The sequence below is a fragment of the Grammomys surdaster genome, unplaced genomic scaffold (genome assembly GCF_004785775.1).
Source record: "Grammomys surdaster isolate TR1022 unplaced genomic scaffold, NIH_TR_1.0 125896, whole genome shotgun sequence".
In the NCBI taxonomy this organism is placed as follows: domain Eukaryota; kingdom Metazoa; phylum Chordata; class Mammalia; order Rodentia; family Muridae; genus Grammomys; species Grammomys surdaster.
This window is the reverse complement of record NW_021620720.1, coordinates 1,436,393-1,455,925: the sequence shown is the minus strand read 5'-3', so window position 1 is coordinate 1,455,925 and position 19,533 is coordinate 1,436,393. Positions and strand designations below refer to the sequence as shown.

The window sequence follows — 19,533 nt, the reverse complement described above, 5'->3', positions numbered from 1 at the left end:
TACATATGTGGGGTGTGTGTGTGGTGTGTGTGTGTGTGTGTGTGTGTATGTGTGTGTGTATGTATACATATGTGGTGTGTGTGTTGTGTGTGTGTGGTGTGTGTGTGTGGTGTGTGTGTGTATACATATGTGGGGTGTGTGTGTGGTGTGTGTGTGTGTGTGTGTGTGTGTGTGTAGTGCAGTGTATTGCATGTTTATGTGCCTCTGGCTGGGACTCAGGTTATCAAGTCTCTCACTGAATGTGAAACTCGATCTTTTGGCTGGCCCAACTGGCCAGTGAGCTCCCAAGATCCCCCTTGTCTCCAGTCCACCAAGTGCAGGAGTTACAGACATGCACCGTACACCTGGCATGTGACCTGGTTCCTAGAGATCCAGACTCAGACCCCGCTCCTTGTATGGCCAGGCACTTCACCCCCTTCACCCACACCCACCCCCGGGAGAAGGAAACTTCTCTGCAGAATGACTAGACTTGAAAGGTGGTCCGTTTGAAACGCCTCCTGCAGCGGCAGCCGTTGACTCCCAGCGTCTCTGTGCTGCACACAGGCTTGGTCAGTGACATCCTCATCCACGGCTCGAAGGCTCGGAACCGCTCCATCCACGGAGACGTGGTGGTGGTGGAGCTGATTCCCAAGAATGAGTGGAAAGGCAGAACCGCTGCCCTGTGTGAGAACGACAGTGACGACAAGGCCTCGGGCGAGTCCCCAAGCGAGCCCATGCCCACAGGTGAGCCCACCCCGAAGTACAGTTCTGCCCCGATTTTGTGTTTGTTTAATGAAAATTGTGTGTATTCATCATGTAAAATGTGATGTTCTAGTGTAGGTATACATTGTTGAATGGCTAAATCCAGCTAATTAACAGATGTATTGGGGCTGGAGAGATGGCTCAGTGGTTAAGAGCACTTGTCTGCTCTTCCAGAGGTCCTAAGTTCGATTCCCAGCAACCACATGGTGGCACACAACCATCTGTAATGGGATCTTCTGGCATACAGGCATATAAGCAGATAGAGCACCAGTGTATAAAAAAATAAATAAATAAATTATAAATAAATAGATAAAAGAACATATGTATTACCCCACACCATGGTTTTTAAAAAGTAATCTTTTAAAAAGTGTTTTGCCTATGCATGTGTGTCTGCGCATGTCTGGTGCCCACTGGAGCTAGAGTAGGGTATTGGATGCTCTGGAATTGGAATTACAGATGCTTGTGAACCATCGTGTGGGTGCTGGGTCATGATTTATAAGAATATAGAGCACTGCTGTTACTAAAATAAGACATGCTCTCGGCGTTATCAGCCTCCAGTGTCTGCAGTCTGGTTCACTGTCGTCGTTTCTAAGGTCGGGGTTTGAACACAGGACCTCAGACGTGCTGAACACATATTTGCTCTGCTGCTCATCTGCCCTCAGTCCTACAGGTGTATTTGCTTGTTTTGCTTCTTTTGAGACAGGGTCTCGCGTAGGCTAGGCTGGCCTCAGACTCACCGTGTTCAAGTTAATCGTCCTGTCTCTGCCTCCAGAGCGCTAGGATCAAAACCATACCTGACCCCTCACAGGTCTACCCTGACTCCTTCAGCACCAAAGAAACAAAACGCTCCTCTGGACACTGTACGGTTCCCAGCTACTGCCTTCTTTTTTCTCCGCCTCAGTTTACGTAACATTTTCCGTCCGCATTCTGTGCTTCGGTTCTGCAGAACCGTGCTCGCTTGCTGGTCTGACACTCCCCTTCCACTCCTCTAAGTCTGCTTGTATCCAGTTTCCCAGGATCCTCCTGCCCAAAGGCTGCTCCATTCCTTGTGCTCACTGTCACATCTGTGAACAGCTCGTGGATGTGCCGCTCTGGACATCGGGGAGCCCGGGCTTCCTCACCTCCTGCCTGCCTGGCTGCCCGTCTCAGCTTCTGTCCTGGTTCTTCTCTCCTCCTGCCTTCTAGATGTGCAGTGCTCCGCCCTGGGCCTTTTGGTGTACAGTCTCTAGACTGTGTTCAGTCTTTGACTTTGCGTCTCCAGCCAGTTCCTATACCTCTAGTAGCCTTTATGGCGTCTTCCCCTGCTGTCCAATGGACATCTCTGCCTGAAGACGCTTCGTCAGATTCCTGACTTCTTATTGTCGAAATCAGCCCAGAACCAATATGCATAGAAGTGTTTACAGGGCACTGAAGAAGGTTAGAGTTTAAACATGTACCTACAGCCAGATATGCTGGGATAAATGAAAAATGGGTTGTTTATAGACAGATAATTATTATTGCTTTTTAATTCTTTAATTATTCTTCAATATTCTTCAGAATTCTTCAATCCTTTAATGGTAATCATTTGTTCAAGTTATATAAATTACTGTCAAACTCGAAAAAGAAGCAAAAGGCTCCTGATGTCTGTCCCAAGGCTACTTTCACTACAACGTTCCTGAGCTCCAAGAAATTGAAAATTTCTTCTTAGAATTGGGCCACCTAAAAGACTGGGATTGTCCTAAACTTATTTTTTCACACATCCACCATGATGTATGGCCTGAGTCCAGCTACTTCCCCAGCTTACACCGCACCTCTGTAGAGCCAGGCCTCACGCAGGTACCCACAGCAGGATCAACCCATGAGCTCCTCATGTAAACAAACGTGAGTCGACTGGCAGGCAGCTCGGTCGGTAACGTGCATGCAGTGAGGACCTGAATTTGACAGTGAGAACTCACATTTGAAAAATAGACATAGTGGCACATGCTTGTAATCACAGCACTGGGGAGGCAGAGACAGGAGGATTGCTGAAACTTGCTGGCAGCCATCTTAGCCTAGGGTGAGGCTTCAGGCCAATGAGAAACTTCATCTCAAAACTCAAGGTTTTGATTCTTTGGCTCCCAAAGAATCTCCCTGAGATTGACTACTAGCTTGAACACAAACACACACACATGCACACACATGCACACACACATGAAAAATTTGTGGGGGAAAAAAGCACTTGAGAGAACACGGGCGACCGACCGTGGAAGCACACAGCAGGTAGGCAAGGGGTAAAGACTGTGAAAATCCAGACATGGATCTGCACATCTCTGATCCCCCGCACTGAGGCAGAGGCAGGTGGATCTGAGTCTCAGTCCCACCTTATCCACAAAGTGAGTTTCAGGACAGCCGGGGCTGCATAGAGACACAAATAACAGGCAGTGAAAGGCCAGGCCTAGTAGCTGTGCTTCTACCTCAGGACTAAGGAAACAGAGGCCAACCTTGTCTCAAAAAACTGTTGAACAGAGCTGGGTGTGGTGGCACACGCCTTTAATTCTAGCAACTGAGAAGCAGAGGCAGGCGGATCTCTGTGAAGGCTGAGGCCAATCTGGTCTGTTCCAAGACAGCCAGATTTACACGATGAGACCCTGACTCAAGAAAGCAAAACAAAAAGTAACTAAGTCAGGATGGAAGCCATTGGCTTCTCCTGGCATCCCAAGCCCTGAGTTCCAGGACTCGATGACAGAAGAGGCGATGCAGACAAAGTGATGCTGATAGTGTTTTGTTGTTTTGTTTGAGACAGGGTCTCTATGTAGCCCAGGCTGTCCTAGAACTCTCTCTGTAGACCAGGCTAGCCTTGAACTTATAGGGATTCTCTTGCCTCTGCCTCCCTAGTGCTGTAATTTGAGGCATGAACTACTACACCTGGCTGACAATGTTTTTTTTTTAATTATTCATCTTTTTTTTTTTTAATTAGATTTAAAGTGCTAAGAAAGCAAGTCCTCAAACACGTTGAGCCATGTGCTTGAGAACAGGAGCCGTGCCTTTCTTGTTCACTTCTTTTCCCCTCCACTCTCACAGCCCAAAGAGGTGATGACTGACCAGTCAGTGTCTTGTTACGTTTTGTCTTCCTCAAGGTCGAGTGGTTGGCATCCTTCAGAAGAACTGGCGAGATTACGTGGTGACATTTCCATCCAAAGAAGAGGTCCAGTCTCAGGGCAAAAATGCTCAGAAGATTCTAGTAACGCCGTGGGATTACAGAATTCCCAAAATCCGCATCAGCACCCAGCAAGCAGAGGCCCTCCAGGTAGCTGCCCCACTCTTCTGTTCTCCCAACCCCTTTGCCGGCTTTCAAGCAGCACAAGGAAGCATTGTTATTTCCTTTGCATAAGAGGAAATAAATTATTGATGGTATCTGGCACTCTGAGATACTGTTTTTAAACATTCTAAATATATAAGAGCCATCTATTAAGTAGTCCATGGTTAATAAATGAAGGCCATAGAGAAATTGTCCTAGAAAGAGCTGTGTAGGACAAGCTGAGCGAACATACATTATCCAGCTGTCCAACTCAGAAACTTTCAATACACACAGCTTGCCAGCATTAACAAGCTTCCTTCCAGGGAAAGATACAGAAATATGACCCGAGTGTCCTGAAGGGATGATATAGTGTAACTTCTCTGATCGATTATCTGTATAGGTCTGGAGCACCAGAGAGAAGGCATAAACAAGAAAGACAGAAATTAACTTTTACTTGGGGCAGAGAACAGAGGTAACGCTTGACTTCATTTGCCTACTGCTTTGCAGGTTGTAAATGAGACACTAGAGTGTCCCCAACCCATACTTTTGCCTCTGGAAGCTCCCCTCCAGTTAGGACCACTGTACTTTGCATTTCCAAGATGTCTGGATTGCTGGACAGTGGAGAGGTCCACCTTGCACTGACACTGTCTTTCCTGCCAAGAAGCAGCTTAAGACAAAGAAATTAGAAAGTAATTCCCACACTAGAAGTTGAGACTGTTTTTTTTTTTTTTTAATTTATTTTATTTTTAATTGTAAGTGTGTGTGGGTATGTGCACAAGCCAGAAATGGGTGTCAGGTCTCCTGGCACTACAGTTACAGGAGATTGTGGGCTGCCTGATGCAGGTCCTCTGGGAGAGATGCTTGTAAACACAGATCCAGCTCAAGACTTGCTCCAAAAGTTAATTAGGATCCTACATTATCGGGTTATACCCTTTGTGTTTCAAGGGTTAACTGAAGTATGTTACAATTGACTTTCTTTAGCAGTCTAAAATTTCTGGCCCAGTTGTTTGAAGGAGAGAGGTAATGCCTCCTTCCAAACATCAGCCAGTGGCTTGCATACCAGCAAGCCATCTGAAGAGTGGCAAGAACAACCAGAGAGCAAAACAAGCCACTGCAGGCTACTGTCTGCAGGCCGGCCTGTGTGCTCTCCGCACTGCTCATCTGGTTGGTTTGATGCTTCCGATCAGGCCACTTAACTCCAGCTTTGGTTCACATTGTATCTTTTCCCCTTTGTATAGGATTTCAGGGTAGTGGTGCGCATCGATTCCTGGGAGACAACCTCAGTGTATCCAAACGGACACTTCGTACGGGTCTTAGGGAGAATCGGTGATCTGGAAGGGGAGATCGCAACCATCCTGGTAGAGAACAGTATTTCTGTGGTACCCTTCTCGGAAGCCCAGGTCAGATTTCCCTGAGGCCTTTGGTCCAGAGACATAGACATGTATTTCTTTATGCTTCTGTTGCTGTTTATCTTGAAGAAAGAAAAATTGTGTGTGTGTGTGTGTGCGTGTGTGTGTGTGTGTGTGTGTTGTGTGAGAGAGAGAGAGGGAGAGAAAGAAAGAGAGAAAAAGAGAGAAAGACAGACAGAGAGCAAGCATATGAGAGAATGAGTGTATGTATGTGAGAGAGAGAAAGAGAGGCGAGAGATTGTATGTTTGTGTGAGAGAGTGTGTGTGTGTGTGTGTGTGTGTATGTGCGCTCGTGTGCATATAATTGTGCGTGCAATATGGAGGCCAGAGGTGGACATCCAGTATCGTCCTTAATCACTGTCTGCCTTACTTTATTTTTGTATGTATGTGTCTATGTGTGCATATCCACTTGGGGAGCCAGGATAGGACGTTGGTTCCCTTGGATCTAGCTGTTGTAAGCTGACATCGGTGCCGAGAATCAAACTTGGGTCCCCTGGAAAAGCAGCAAATGCCCTTAACTGCTGAGCCCCTCCACCTCATTTTTTGAGACAGAATCTCTCATTGAATGTGGAGCTCACTAAATCAGGCTGGGGGCAGCCAAGCGTCAGCCCTAGGATTACAGGTGTCCCGGTGCTCCCAGCTTTTTATGTGGGACCTAGTGTGGCAAGCCCTGCACTCACCGAGGCTTCTCCCCATCCCTGAAAAGATGCCATACTGTGCAACAACCCACCGGCTAAACTAAAGTCAACTCCAAATATAGACTGAGTTTCTTACAGCCTCACAGCTCCCAAAATTTTATATTTTCCAGCTATGCTTAAAATGACATGTGAGGGTCTTGAAGTCAGTGCCCACCCCCAGCCCTCAGCATCCATGATCACCCGTTCCCTCCTCCTCTTCCTTCTCCTTCCTCAGGGTCTTTTTATATTGTTTTGAGTCAAGGTAATGCTTATGTAGCCCTGGCTGGTCTGGATCTCAAGAGATCCACCTGCCTCTGCCGACAGAGTGCAGGGATTGGAGGCGAGCACCACCACACCCGGTCTGCAGACCCAGCCAAGCTCCGCTCTAACTAGAGATAGATGGGTCAAAACGTCAAGCTCATTATGAGATGCTCTCTGAACCTTTACAGAAAGCACAGGTCAGTGAACATGAAGCACCAGTGACTCCATCACTGAGGTCTCTCACAGTCCCATAAACCTCCTTCATTATATCTCGTGGTCATAGCCATCGTGTGCGACTACGTTCTGTTTGCCCTTTTCACTTAAAATGCTTCCCATATCTTGACATAGCCTACTTATTTTTAGTAGTTAAGACAAATTACTGAAATTAATTTACCCTAGTTTGCTTAAACATTTCTCAGTTTTTGGACATCAGTAGTGTTTAATTTTTCAGTATTAGGAAAAAAATGCACTTGAAACATTTCTTAATCAGTGTTGCCTTTTTTATTCTTTTTGATCATTCCCTTGGAATGTCATTCTTAAAGTTAAATCACCAAGCCAAAGACCATAAAAAAAAATCTAAATAGGTTTGTTATGTATTGGCAGATAGCTTTCGAGACAAATGTTGCCCCAGTGTGAATTACCATCAAGAGTATTTGGGTGTTCCTGTTTTCATTATAGCTTCTGACAGAACAGGAGTCACAATAAGAATATTGTAAACTATTTTACATTATTAAATTTAGAATGTTTTACATAATTAAATTTTTATGTTTAACATTAGTTTCTGAAGATTATTTGTTGGCCTGCCTGGCACCTCTTAGTGAAAATGTGAGACTAGAATGAAGTAGGAATTGGACGTCCCAGGGCTACAATCTGTCCCCCGTAGCCTACTTAACTTCAGATTGATAGCTTAAACAGGCAATCATGGAGGGAAAATGCCCCAGATTAGTCTGGTTTAAATTATCTTTAAGAAATAAGCTTTTATTTGGCGGGGTTGTGTAGATTTTTTTTTTCTCCCCAGGGCTTGACTTGAGTTAAAAGCTCAACTCACGGCTCACATGGAAACAGGATGCAATGTGTACATCAGTTTTACCTGTTCATTCTTGCTCCAGCCCCATAGCTGATGAGGCTGTCAGAAGTCATGGGACATTTCCTAGCAGACTGTAAGGTGTTCAGTGTTGTCTTTTCTGCTGACTCCTGACTTCCCAGAGCCCAGCCCAGTGCCTGACACCTGTGAGGCACCTAACAAACAGTTAATAATCAAAAGAAGGCAGATAAGGCTGGCAAGATACTTAGTAAAGTACCTACTTTGCAATCATGAGGATCCGAGTTCCAACCAGAACCCATGTAAAAAGCTGGGAACAGTGACACTTGCTTGTAATAGTCCTAGTTCTGAGAAAGGAGACGGAAAGAGATCCTTAGGGTTTGATGGCCATCCAATCTGGCATCATTGGAGCATGCCAGGCTAGTGTACAATGACGCTGTCATGAGAAACAAGATAGACGGTGTCTTCATGAATGCCTGATGTCTGAAGAGGCCAAAAGAGGACATAGGAACCCCAGGGACCAAGGTTACAGACAGTTTTGAGCCACCATGTAGGTGCTGAGAACTGAACCTGGGTCCCCTGGAAGAGTAGCCATTGTTCTTAACCTCTGAGCCATCTCTCCAACCCCTCTGAAGAGAGTGGGTTTTTGCAGAACCTTGTGGTGCTTGGGTTCCTGAATCTTTGGTCTGTGATGCAGATGTGTGAGATGCCAGTGAACACACCAGAAGACCCTTGGAAAGTGAGCCCCAAAGAAGAGCAAGAACGGAAGGACCTGAGGAACACCCACCTTGTGTTCAGCATCGACCCCAAAGGCTGTGAAGATGTGGATGACACACTCTCAGTCCGAACCTTGAATAACGGCAACCTGGAGCTCGGGGTCCACATCGCTGACGTCACACACTTTGTGGCCCCCAACTCTTACATCGATGTTGAAGCTAGAACGAGGTAACCCTATTGGAAGGCAGCATCGTGCCTTCCGAGTGTTTGTATCTGTGTTAGTTTCAGACGCTCATCATCTCTAGTTTGCGCAGTCCTGAAAATCTCTTCTGGGTTTTCCTGAAGTCCCACCTTGATTAGTTTGTGTCCTTTCTTAACCTTTTACCCATCGTTCGTTTCCTCCAAAGTTAAGATGAGTAAATTTTCACATGTAATGCAGTATTCTGAATAGATCCTAGACCATTATGCCACCATTTTTCTCATATAACCAAGATTCTTGTCACTTTTACTTTCTACATCAGCGGAGGAATATTCAGCCAAAGCAGTGCGACTTGGTCAAGTGGGCACCAGAGAGTCATTTCATTAGGCAGCGGCTCTGCTTTATGAGGAGAGGTAGCCCCGGGGGAATCCAGCCCTGCTCTCGCCTGTTTACCTCCTGAAGCGCACGCAGTCAGCAGTTCTGCTAGCTGCTGAAGGTCGCTTACGTCACTTGTCATTCCAGGGCCACCACTTACTACCTAGCTGACCGCCGCTATGACATGCTGCCTTCCATCCTCAGCGCAGACCTCTGCTCCCTCCTGGGAGGCGTTGACCGGTGAGTCTGATTTCACCTTCAGAGCTGCCTCTGCCTTGGGTGCGCTCTCCCCTGCACTCCACACCCCTACCCACTGCTCTTGGAGCGCCTCTCTCTGCTCCCCGCCGACTTCTTCCCTTCCATATATACTTTCAGGGACTTTATTTTTCCAGCCTCCCCCTTTCTTTCTGATGTTAGCTTTCTAAAGCCGTCTGTCCCCAGGCTGAGGAGAATGTAGTAAGATCTCCAGTGGACGCTGCTCTTCGGAAGGCCCGTGAGACACCTTAGGGAGTTTCTGTTTATTAATGAACACATCAGTCAGCCACCACAATACTAATAAGCTCCAAAAGTTAGAAAGCACCCTCCTATTATTTTTTCCTGGGTACTGATTTCTTGAATATTTTTTCTATATTTAACACACACAAATATGGATGTGTGTAATTTTTATTTTTTTATAAAAACTACTAGCATACAGTAGATATAAAGAGGACACTCTCATTCTAGGAGTGCTAGTCTTTCTGAGAAAACTGTTTCTGTTTCTAACCAAAATTTTAAAAATATAGATATAGACATATATACACACACATAGGACAGAGAATGTCTATGTGTGCAAGTACACCATTTATATATAATTTATACACACATATGTTATTCAGCACTTAATTTTTTATTTTATTTTATTTATTTATTTATTTATTTATTTTTTTGAGACCAGATGTCAGGTATCCTGTTCTCAGACTCAGTTGGGAGCAAAGGATTACTGTGACCTTCTGATCCTCCTGCCTCCACCTGTGTACCAACATACCTGGCTTATCCAGTGCTGGGGATCCAGTGCAGGGCTTAGTGCAAGCTAAGCAAAACATTGTAGCAACTGAGCTGGATCCACGACCCCTCTGTTCCTTGTCTAAAGATTTATTTCATGTTATGTGTCTTGAGTTGTTTTGCCTCCATAAGCACCGCGTGAGAGTGTAGTGCCTGCAGAGGCCAGAAGAGGGCATCAGATCCCCTGGAAGTGAACTTCCAAACAGTTGTGAGCCACCGTGTGGGTTCTGGAAACTGAACCCAGAATCTCTGGAAGAGCAGTCGGTGCCCTTATCACAGGACAGAGACTCTGAGCAGAGTCAGGGAACTCAGCAGCACCAGCTCTCCCTCTCCCTCCCCGCCTCTCTGCCTCTCCGCCTACCCCTCCCTCTTTTTAAGTACTTAAATATCTTTGAGGAGAATTTTCTAAAAGCAGAACCTGGGCGGAGCCACATGCATCTGGTTTGGCTCCATGCAATCGCTTTCACGGAGGCTGCAGCAATCTGTCCTACAGCAGTGAGTGCAAGAGTGTGTTCCCACAGCCTGCCTGCACTCTATGCCGTCCTTTCATGGAAGTCAGTTTGCTACACAAGTAGTGTCTTAATTTAAATTTCTACTTTTCTCCTCTGTGTAAAGCTAAACACTTTGGTTCAAGGATACTCTGTATTCTCTCCGGTGAGCTACTTCACTGTCCTTACTGTTTCCATTTGAGTTTGTGATTTATTACTGATTTATAAAAACTTTTTTTTTTGTTTGTTTGTTTGTTTGTTTGTTTGTTTTTTGTTTTTTCGAGACAGGGTTTCTCTGTGTAGCCCTGGCTGTCCTGGAACTCACTCTGTAGACCAGGCTAGCCTCGAACTCTTGAACTCAGAAATCCGCCTGCCTCTGCCTCCCAAGTGCTGGGATTAAAGGCGTGCGCCACCACCGCCCGGCTAAAAACTTTTTTTATACTAGGAAAATTAACCCCTCTAAAATGTATGAGTTATAAATATAGGTTTTTTTTTTCTTTAATAAAATGTTTTGGAGCCCGGGTGGTGGTGGCGCACGCCTTTAATCCCAGCACTTGGGAGGCAGAGGCAGGCGGATTTCTGAGTTCGAGGCCAGCCTGGTCTACAGAGTGAGTTCCAGGACAGCCAGGGCTACACAGAGAAACCCTGTCTTGAAAAAACAAAAAACAAAAAAAAACAAAAAAAAAATGTTTTGGAGGCAGAATGGCTTTTTGCTAAATGAGCTTTTTGTTAATTAACCTATCATCAAGATGAGCTCACTGTCACCTTGTAGGATTTAAAGGCTTTATTCTAGTTTTCTGGCACCAAACAGATCTGACTCAGTTGATGCCAGGCCTTCCTAATCAAAATGGAGAACTTTAAGGTTTTTCATATCCTGTGTGAACTCACTGCAGAGTCTTTCAGAGTTTTAACAGAAGCCACTGTGACTTTGTTGTTTGACACAGGTTACATAGTAAGCACTATGTAGCCCTGACTGGCCTGAAACTCCCTAAGTAGTCCAGGCTGGCCTCAGACTCACAAACATAGGCCTGTCTTTGCCTCTCAAGTGCTAGAGTTAAAGGTATATGTCATTTATGTCATTACAACCAGCCTGACTTTGTTTTTAACATTAGAATATGCATGTGAACATGTGGATACATACATACATACATACATACATACATACATACATACATACATGAAGAAGGGGAGTTGTGTGTGTAATATAATGATTAAAGAAATTGTACTGAAAGTCTGTAGCATGGACATTTCTTTCAAATTTGACTCACAATCAAGTTCTGGTTGCTTCTAAATAGAATGGAAGTGGACTGGAGGAGTGGTTCAGCAGTTAAGAGCATTGGCCACTCTTCCAGACAACTCTAACAACCCAGGTTTGATTCCCAGCATCTACGTGACAGCTCACAACTGCCTGTAATTTCAGCTCCAGGGCATCTGACACCCTCTTCTGGTCTCCTTGAGCAGCAGACACACACCTCGTGTTCAGACATACATGCAGACAAAACACCCATGGACATTAAATAATAATCTTACAAAAAAGAAATGGAGTCCCTACAAGATGGCTCAGTGGGATGACACGTGTGCTGTGTCTGAGTTTGATCTTCAGGACTAATGTGGTGGAAAGAGAGAACTGGCTCTCACAAAATGTCCCCTGACCTCCACAGGTTTGTCAGAATACTCACATGTGCAACCATACACATAAACATACACAAAACAACTAAAATGCGTGACTTTGTAATGACTGGGATGATGATACTTTTGATGTCCCTGGTTTTACAGGTACGCTGTGTCAGTCATGTGGGAATTAGATAAAACCTCGTATGAAATTAAGAAGGTGTGGTATGGCAGAACCATTATCCGATCAGCTTACAAACTATTCTACGAAGCAGCCCAGGAACTACTGGACGGAAACTCCAGCATTGTTGATGAAATTCCAGAACTCCAAGCCCTGGAGGAGCAGAGCCGACAAGCCAAACTAGAGGAGCTAGTGTGGGCAATCGGAAAATTGACAGACATAGCTCGCCACATCCGAGCAAAAAGAGACCGCTGTGGTGCCCTGGAGCTGGAAGGCGTAGAGGTTCGAGTCCAGCTGGATGACAAGAAGAACATTCACGACCTCATCCCCAAGCAGCCCCTGGAGGTTCATGAGACAGTGGCTGAATGCATGATCCTGGCCAACCACTGGGTGGCCAAGAAGATCTGGGAGAGTTTCCCCCACCAGGCTTTGCTGCGCCAACACCCTCCTCCACACCAGGAGTTTTTCTCAGAGCTCCGGGAATGTGCTAAAGCAAAAGGCTTCTCCATAGACACACGGTAATCTGCTTCTGAGGGGACAGAGGGATGGCAGAGAGCGCCATGTGTTTGCTTATCTTACGGTCATTCCTAAAATATGGCCTGTAGCCAGGCACATTGGTGCATCAGAGCCCGAGGCAGGGTGGATCACCAGTCTGAGACTGGGTTACTTAAAGAGGATTTAAAAATTATGTTGTTGCCAAGCACAAGGTCCTAATGAAAATACTTTTTGTCAGTCAGCTTAGCAAATGGGTTTTTTTAAGCTTCTGCCTTCTGCGGTCATTGGTTGAGTCGACTGTATGCTGGTCACTCTGACCAAGGACATTCAAGCATCCTCTTGGTTATTCCGTAGGATGATGAGGTGGTGGCCCAGTAATTCATAGTTTACTGCTGGAAACTGTAGTCTGTGGGGTTAAGGAGCTTACTCATAAGTTACCTGTTGGGCCAGGCAAGGCCAGGACTTTGATCCAAGGCTGTTAGTTATGCCTAGAAGCTCCTCTCTGTGGCTATTTCCCAGGCTGCCTGTGTGTTCACTGACCTCGCTCCTGTCTCCTCTCTTCTTTCACAGCCAGCTGCTCGGTGTGATGTCATGTTCCTAGTTTAGGTCTGCTTATTGTTGTTTTGTTTGTTCTTGGAGATTGGGTTTTCCACCATGTTTCTCTGGAGTGCCACCATGCCAGTTGCTTTATTTTTTAAAACTCACTCTGGCTTAATGTTTCTCGATAAATAAAAACCAAAGAGCCCATTCTTTGGGCTGTATATGATGCTTACAGTTGAGTGTATTAAGAATGAAACACACCTTTGATCCCAGCACTTGGAAGGCAGAGGCAGGCTGATCTCTGAGTTCAAGACCAACCTGGTTTACAGAGTTCTGAGACAGCCAGGGCTACACAGAGAAACCCTGAATCCAAAACCAACCAAACAACCAAACAAACAAAAACAGAATAAGTCCACAAAAACCTGACCAGCTGTTTCAGTCAAGCATTGACTTAGCCATGGATTAATGGAACATTATTCTCTACTGCATAAGAAATGTGCATTCCTGGAGCTGGATAAACGGCTCAGCACTTGAGAGCAAAATGACTCTACTGCTCTTGCAGAGGACCCAGGCTTGATTCTCAGGACCCTCAAAGGACACACACAAACATATATGTGAAAATAAATAACTTTTTTAAAAATTTGAAATCTAAGCCAAGAGGTGATGGTGCACACCTGTAATCCCAGCACTTGGAGGCAGAGGCAGGTCCCTGAGTTAGATAGAGGCTACACAAGGAAATCCTGGCTCAAAAGAAAAAAAATTTTTTTTCATTCTGACAATCTTTCTTTGTTTAAACTTTAAAAGCAAACTAGTATTGAAAAGAAAATTGTGGCTAAGATAAAGTTAACTGCTGGCATATAAGGATATTTAAACCCAGGAGTGGAAAGTGTCACTTGTAAATGGCCTCTGGGGTCCCATGGAGGCTTCTCTGTTTCTTGTCAGGTCCAATAAAACCCTGGCTGACTCTCTGGATAGTGCACATGACCCCAGCGACCCCCTGGTGAACAAGCTGCTGCGCTCCATGGCCACCCAGGCCATGTCAAATGCGCTCTACTTCTCTACAGGATCCTGTGCAGAGGAGGAGTTCCACCATTACGGTGACTGACAGCATTGGCTTCCCTATGGCTTAACCTTGAGCGAGTCTTCTCCACAGGGCTCTTTGTCCTCCATCCTGATGTTTTGCTTTCCTTCCGCAGGTCTTGCATTAGATAAATATACCCACTTTACTTCTCCAATAAGAAGATACTCAGATATTGTGGTACACCGACTATTAATGGCAGCCATTTCAAAAGACAAGAAAATGGAGATTAAAGAAAACTTGTTCAGCAACAAAAATCTTGAGGAACTATGCAGACACATCAACAACAGAAACCGAGTAAGGGGGAACGGTAAATTCTTCCCCATTATCTCATGAGAGTCATCAGCTTTGCAGCACCAAAGAATGGAGTACCGTATATCTTCGCAAACTCCATAATTATTGTGACCAGTACTCTTGGCACAAGTGTTCTGAGATAACATGAGTTTGGGGATGTTGCTGTTGTCGTTTGTTTTTGAGACAGGGTCTCAGTATGTAGACCAGTCTGGCCTCTGCCTCCCAAGTGCTGGGATTAAAGATGTCCTTTCTTAGCCACCATGCCTGGCAGTTTTATTTTGCTTTGTATTTTTAGATGAGATCTCACTGTGCTTTCCAGGCTGAGTTTCCACTAAGGAAGCTCAAGTGGCCCTCCACATAGCCTCTCTGCGCACTAATCCAGGCTTAGCATTAGAGGCTTGACAGCGGATTAGAGATCTTTCCTGAAAGGTAGAGATATAGAGATTCAAGCAGCTGGATATGGTATAACCCCAATAATTAGAAGGCTGAAACACACACAAGTTTAAGGTTTGAGGCTAGCCTGGTCTACATTAGCAAGAATATATATGCCAGGCATGGTGGCAGGTATGGTGGCAGATGCCTTTAGTCCCTGCACTTAGGAGGCAGAAACAGGCAGATCTCTGCAAGTTCGAGGCGAGCGTGATTTATATAGTGAGTTCCAGAACAGCCAGTGCTACATAATAGTGAGATCCTGTCTCAAGAGAAACAACAAAAAGTTAGCATCGTCTGTAATTTAATAGTGGGTATCTCTGTACAATAATAGATAGTAATTTTCATATCTTTAAAATTTCTTCAGCCGGGCGGTGGTGGCGCACACCTTTAATCCCAGGACTTGGGAGGCAGAGGCAGGCAGATTTCTGAGTTCGAGGCCAGCCTGGTCTACAGAATGAGTTCCAGGACAGCCAGGGCTACACAGAGAAACCCTGTCTTGAAAAGCAAACAAACAAACAAAATAAATAAATAAATAAATAAATAAAGTAAAATTTCTTCAATTACATATATATGTGTATGTTGAATATACATATTCAACTGAAAGCCAAAGGATAGTTTGTGGGATATGGTAATCTTCAATCATCTTCATCCCAGTATGGGACTCAGGTTGTCAGGTTTAAAAGTTAAAATGCCTTTAACCACTAAGCCATCTCATCAGTCTGAATATTCATGCGTGTACGTGTCTGTGAGACAGAGAGACAGAGCAGTTATCCATGTGTAATAGCACATGTGGATATCACAGGATAACTTTCAAGAGTTGGTTCCTGCCTTCCACCTTGTTTTAGAGACCATCTTATTTCTGTTGCTGCACTGTGCACTCCAAGACAGCTGGCCACTACAGCTGTGAGCTTCTGGCCAATTCTCCTGTCTTTACCTCCCACCTTGTGCTGGGAGTACTGGGATTAAAGATGTGTGCCTTCATGCCCAGCCTTTCCTTGGGGGCCTGGGGATTAACTCAGGTGGTAAGGGCTTCGTGGAGTGTGCTTTGTCACTGAGCCTGCCTTCTCATCTCATCTGCTACTCTGTGTTTGAGGCCAGATTGCTCTGTCTCTTCTCCTTTGGTTGAGACAAGGGCTTACTCTGGGTGACTAAAGTCGATCCTCCTGTCTCAGCTCCCAAGTGCTGGGATTACATGCAGGTGCCACCACCTGCCTTTTTAAAAGCTGTTTCTGTGGGAATGAGTTTCGGGTTTCCTCCTGGAAGGCAAGGAACTGTTGTCATGCTTTGGGTTCTTCCAGGCGGCACAGCGTTCTCAGAAGCAGTCCACCGAGCTCTTCCAGTGCATGTACTTTAAAGACAGAGACCCGGAAACGGAGGAGCGCTGCACAGCTGATGGAGTTATTTATTCCATTAGGACAAATGGTGTACTTGTATTTATTCCAAGGTATGTTACCTCTCATGCACTGGTTGACAAGAAACCATAGTTAATACCAGCGTAGAACACAAATGTTCATTATATATAACTTACTAAAGTACTTATTTAGACTGGGGTTGTATAGCTTACTGGTGGATTGCTTGCCTAACACATCTGGAGTGCTGGATTTGATCCCCATCATCCCATAGAACCAGGTGTGATGACACTGGCCTATAAAGCAAGATGATCAGAAGCTCAAGGTCATCCTTAGCTATATAATGGTTTTGATGCCAGATTGTGCTGAGACATCATCTCAAAAGAACATAAGCTTGTCACGGTGGCACAAACCTATAGATTCACATATACAATGCCATATATATGTATGAATATAGCATAATATACAGCAGGGAGTAAAGGGAGCAATTGGGAGTACATCCCTATCAGTCTTAGGACTTTTCTTAGCTAGCAAAGTATTGTTTCTTACCTGTTTTTTGTAAAAATGTTTTTGAGGTAAACCACAGGAAAAGCGGCTAATTATAGTAAGGTCTGCATGCTGAGTATACATTATCTGTTTTCTCCCCGTCAATGATGGAGGTTTGGGATTAAAGGTGCTGCTTATCTGAAGAATAAAGATGGCTTAGTGATCTCCTGTGGCCCAGAGGGCAGCTCTGAATGGAAGCCAGGCTCCCTACAGAGATCTCAAAACAAGATCACCTCTACCACAGCTGGAGGGCAGTCTGTTACATTTCGTCTATTTGACCATGTGACAGTAAGTGTGTGTACATTCAATGTCGCTTTCAGTGTAAAGAAAAAAGGCCATGATATAGTAACCTGTATTCTCTGTGCCAGGTAAGAATTTCTGTCCAGGCTTCTCGCTGCCACTCCGATACAATCAGGCTTGAAATAGTAAGCAACAAACCATACATGACCCCAAACACAGAACTCTGTCATCAGAGCTCCCTGCTGCTGAAGAGTGAGTTAGTGAAGGAGGTGACCCGATCCGTGGAGGAAGCGCAGCTTGCACAAGAAGTCAAAGGCAAGGTGATTCAGGAAGAGCATCAAGAATACCGCCAGACAAAGGGAAGAAGTCTGTACACGCTTCTGGAGGAGATAAAGGACCTAGCTCTTCTGGACGTTTCCGACAGTTACACAATGTGAAATGCTTCCATGTCATTAAAGAGCTTTGTCCCTTTCAAACTTGAGTTTTGTGTCACTTGATGCTCTAGCTGAAGGAGACTGAGTACCTCACATAGGCACGCAACGTTATCATATCTCACTCAAGTAGAACTAGATCCCTATTCAAACTAGTTTCTCTTTTTTTGGTTGTTTTGTTTTTCATGATAGGATCTCACTATGTAACTATGGCTATCCTGGAACTCAAGGTTGGTCTTAAATTCAGGGATCCACCTGCCTCTGCCTCCCAAGTGCTGGGATTAAAGGCACGCAACACTATGCCTAGCTACTAAAAACTGGCTTTTCAGCAGTGAGCAGTGATGGGGCTGTAAAAGGCAGGTTGTTAGTCTCTTTCTAGTAAATCCAAAATTAATGATCTTGTCCCAATTCTTAAGTTTTTTAAAAAAGGGTCTCACTATGTAGCCTTGGCTAGCCTAGAACACGCTATGTAGATCAAGCTATTCACTGAGATCCTCTTGCCTGGTCTGCTGGGATTAAAGGTATGTGCCACCACACTTGGCTCAAATTGATTTCTTTTTTTTTTTTTTTTTGGGGGGGGGGCTTTCGAGACAGGCTTTCACTATACATCCCTGGCTGTCCTGCAACTTACTCGGTATACTAGGCTGGCCTCAAACTCAAGAGATCTGCCTGCCTCTGCCCCCCTCCACCTCCCCGGGTGCTGGGATTGCAGGCATGTCCTGCCACTGTCTAGCTCAAATGAAGTTTACTTTTGTAATTTTTATAGACATGTTTGAGTCATAGGCCCCTAACATTAGGTAAATTTTTAGCCATTTTAGGTAAGACAGTCCTGTCTACCTTTCTTCTCCAAAATTCTTATTTACACTTTCCCAGTTGTTCTGGCACCAGCTGGAGACAGGGCACAAGAGTGGCGGGCTGCACCCTAAGTCTTGCCTCAAACTCCCTTCTCACCCTTGAATTCTATTGTGTGCACCTTCTATGGTCAAGTACCAAGAGAAGTGTTCCCTCACTCAACCACTAGAAAAGTAACTTTTTCCCACCTGCCCTTCTGCAATCCAGTCAGTGAGTCTGGAACCGTGATCAGATCTTCCTGGTAATCTTCTAGCTGTTCAATGTTGAAACAATGAGCCTATCTTCATTCATTCTTCTCTGGCCCATCACTGAGATAGTTCCCATAAACCCACACCAGTCCACACAATTTGTGCCTGACTTCCTGGCTTTTCAAACCATCTTTGTACTCCCAATTTACCTGATGTCAGTCTAAGATGTCACCTATCCTGGCTTAAAAATAAGTTACCATAGTGCCATCATCACCCTTTCCCTAAGGAAGAGGAGATGAGGCCTCCTTTTATTCCTTGTCACTAAAAGTTGTCTCTGGTCTTCAGTCTTTTCCCTCAACATGAGAATATGCTGCCATGAAGTAGACCATAAAATATGGTGCTTTCTCAGCTCTAGTTAGCCCTTCCACCATGCTCATAAAGCAAGCAAAAACTCCAGTCAGGCTCTCTCTCTTCTGGCCCCATCACCTCGAGCCTCCTAGGCATCATCCCCAAATCTTTATTTCCTAAATATTTCTGGCATGTACATGCTTCCCAATACTCAGAGTCCCCTCTACCAACTGACAAGCTTCATATGACCCTTGTGCACTGTCCCTCACAATACTATCCAAGATTCTCACCAACAAGTCACTAACATGGAAGAGCAGCCTATCTTCTGGAGCGCTGGAGTTTCAGAACCATGGGCTTACACACCCTAAACAAGCCCTATAGCACATTCTCAACCTACCAATGTTCTTTCAACTTGCCTACCATCATTAATGGGGAGGCAGTATCAACCTTTTATGTGATCTTTTAAACATTCAGGTGACTCTTGCAGCAAGATGGGCGCTGTGGCACACACCTTTAATCCCAACACAAGGCAGTCTTCAAACCAGCTGAGGCTATAGTGAGACAGGCATTTCCAATAATGACAGGAAAGAAAAGACCAGATGAGGTACACAACTGTCCTAGCATGTGAAGACAAAAAACCCAGGACACTGACCTCTAATTTCAGACCAGCCAGGTGATGTAATGAGTGAGTCTCACAAAACAGTCAAAATCCTTAACCACTTCAGCAAAAAGTTTAAATTTG

The 19,533-nt window shown here is 45.0% G+C and overlaps 1 protein-coding gene across 1 annotated transcript in view; it reads left to right on the top strand.

Annotated features, from left to right (window-relative positions):
* The window catches only part of Dis3l (DIS3 like exosome 3'-5' exoribonuclease), a 37,996-nt gene extending 20,548 nt beyond the window's left edge, over window positions 1-17,448 (top strand). The window contains exons 7-17 of the mRNA XM_028752381.1: window positions 544-723; window positions 3,837-4,006; window positions 5,236-5,397; window positions 8,084-8,331; window positions 8,825-8,917; window positions 11,983-12,516; window positions 13,976-14,130; window positions 14,230-14,408; window positions 16,136-16,281; window positions 16,846-17,020; window positions 17,101-17,448. Coding sequence (XP_028608214.1) covers window positions 544-723; window positions 3,837-4,006; window positions 5,236-5,397; window positions 8,084-8,331; window positions 8,825-8,917; window positions 11,983-12,516; window positions 13,976-14,130; window positions 14,230-14,408; window positions 16,136-16,281; window positions 16,846-17,020; window positions 17,101-17,409 — 2,351 coding nt within the window. The 3' untranslated portion in view covers window positions 17,410-17,448. The remainder of the gene's footprint in view (window positions 1-543; window positions 724-3,836; window positions 4,007-5,235; window positions 5,398-8,083; window positions 8,332-8,824; window positions 8,918-11,982; window positions 12,517-13,975; window positions 14,131-14,229; window positions 14,409-16,135; window positions 16,282-16,845; window positions 17,021-17,100) is intronic.
* The last annotated feature ends 2,085 nt before the right edge of the window (window positions 17,449-19,533 follow it).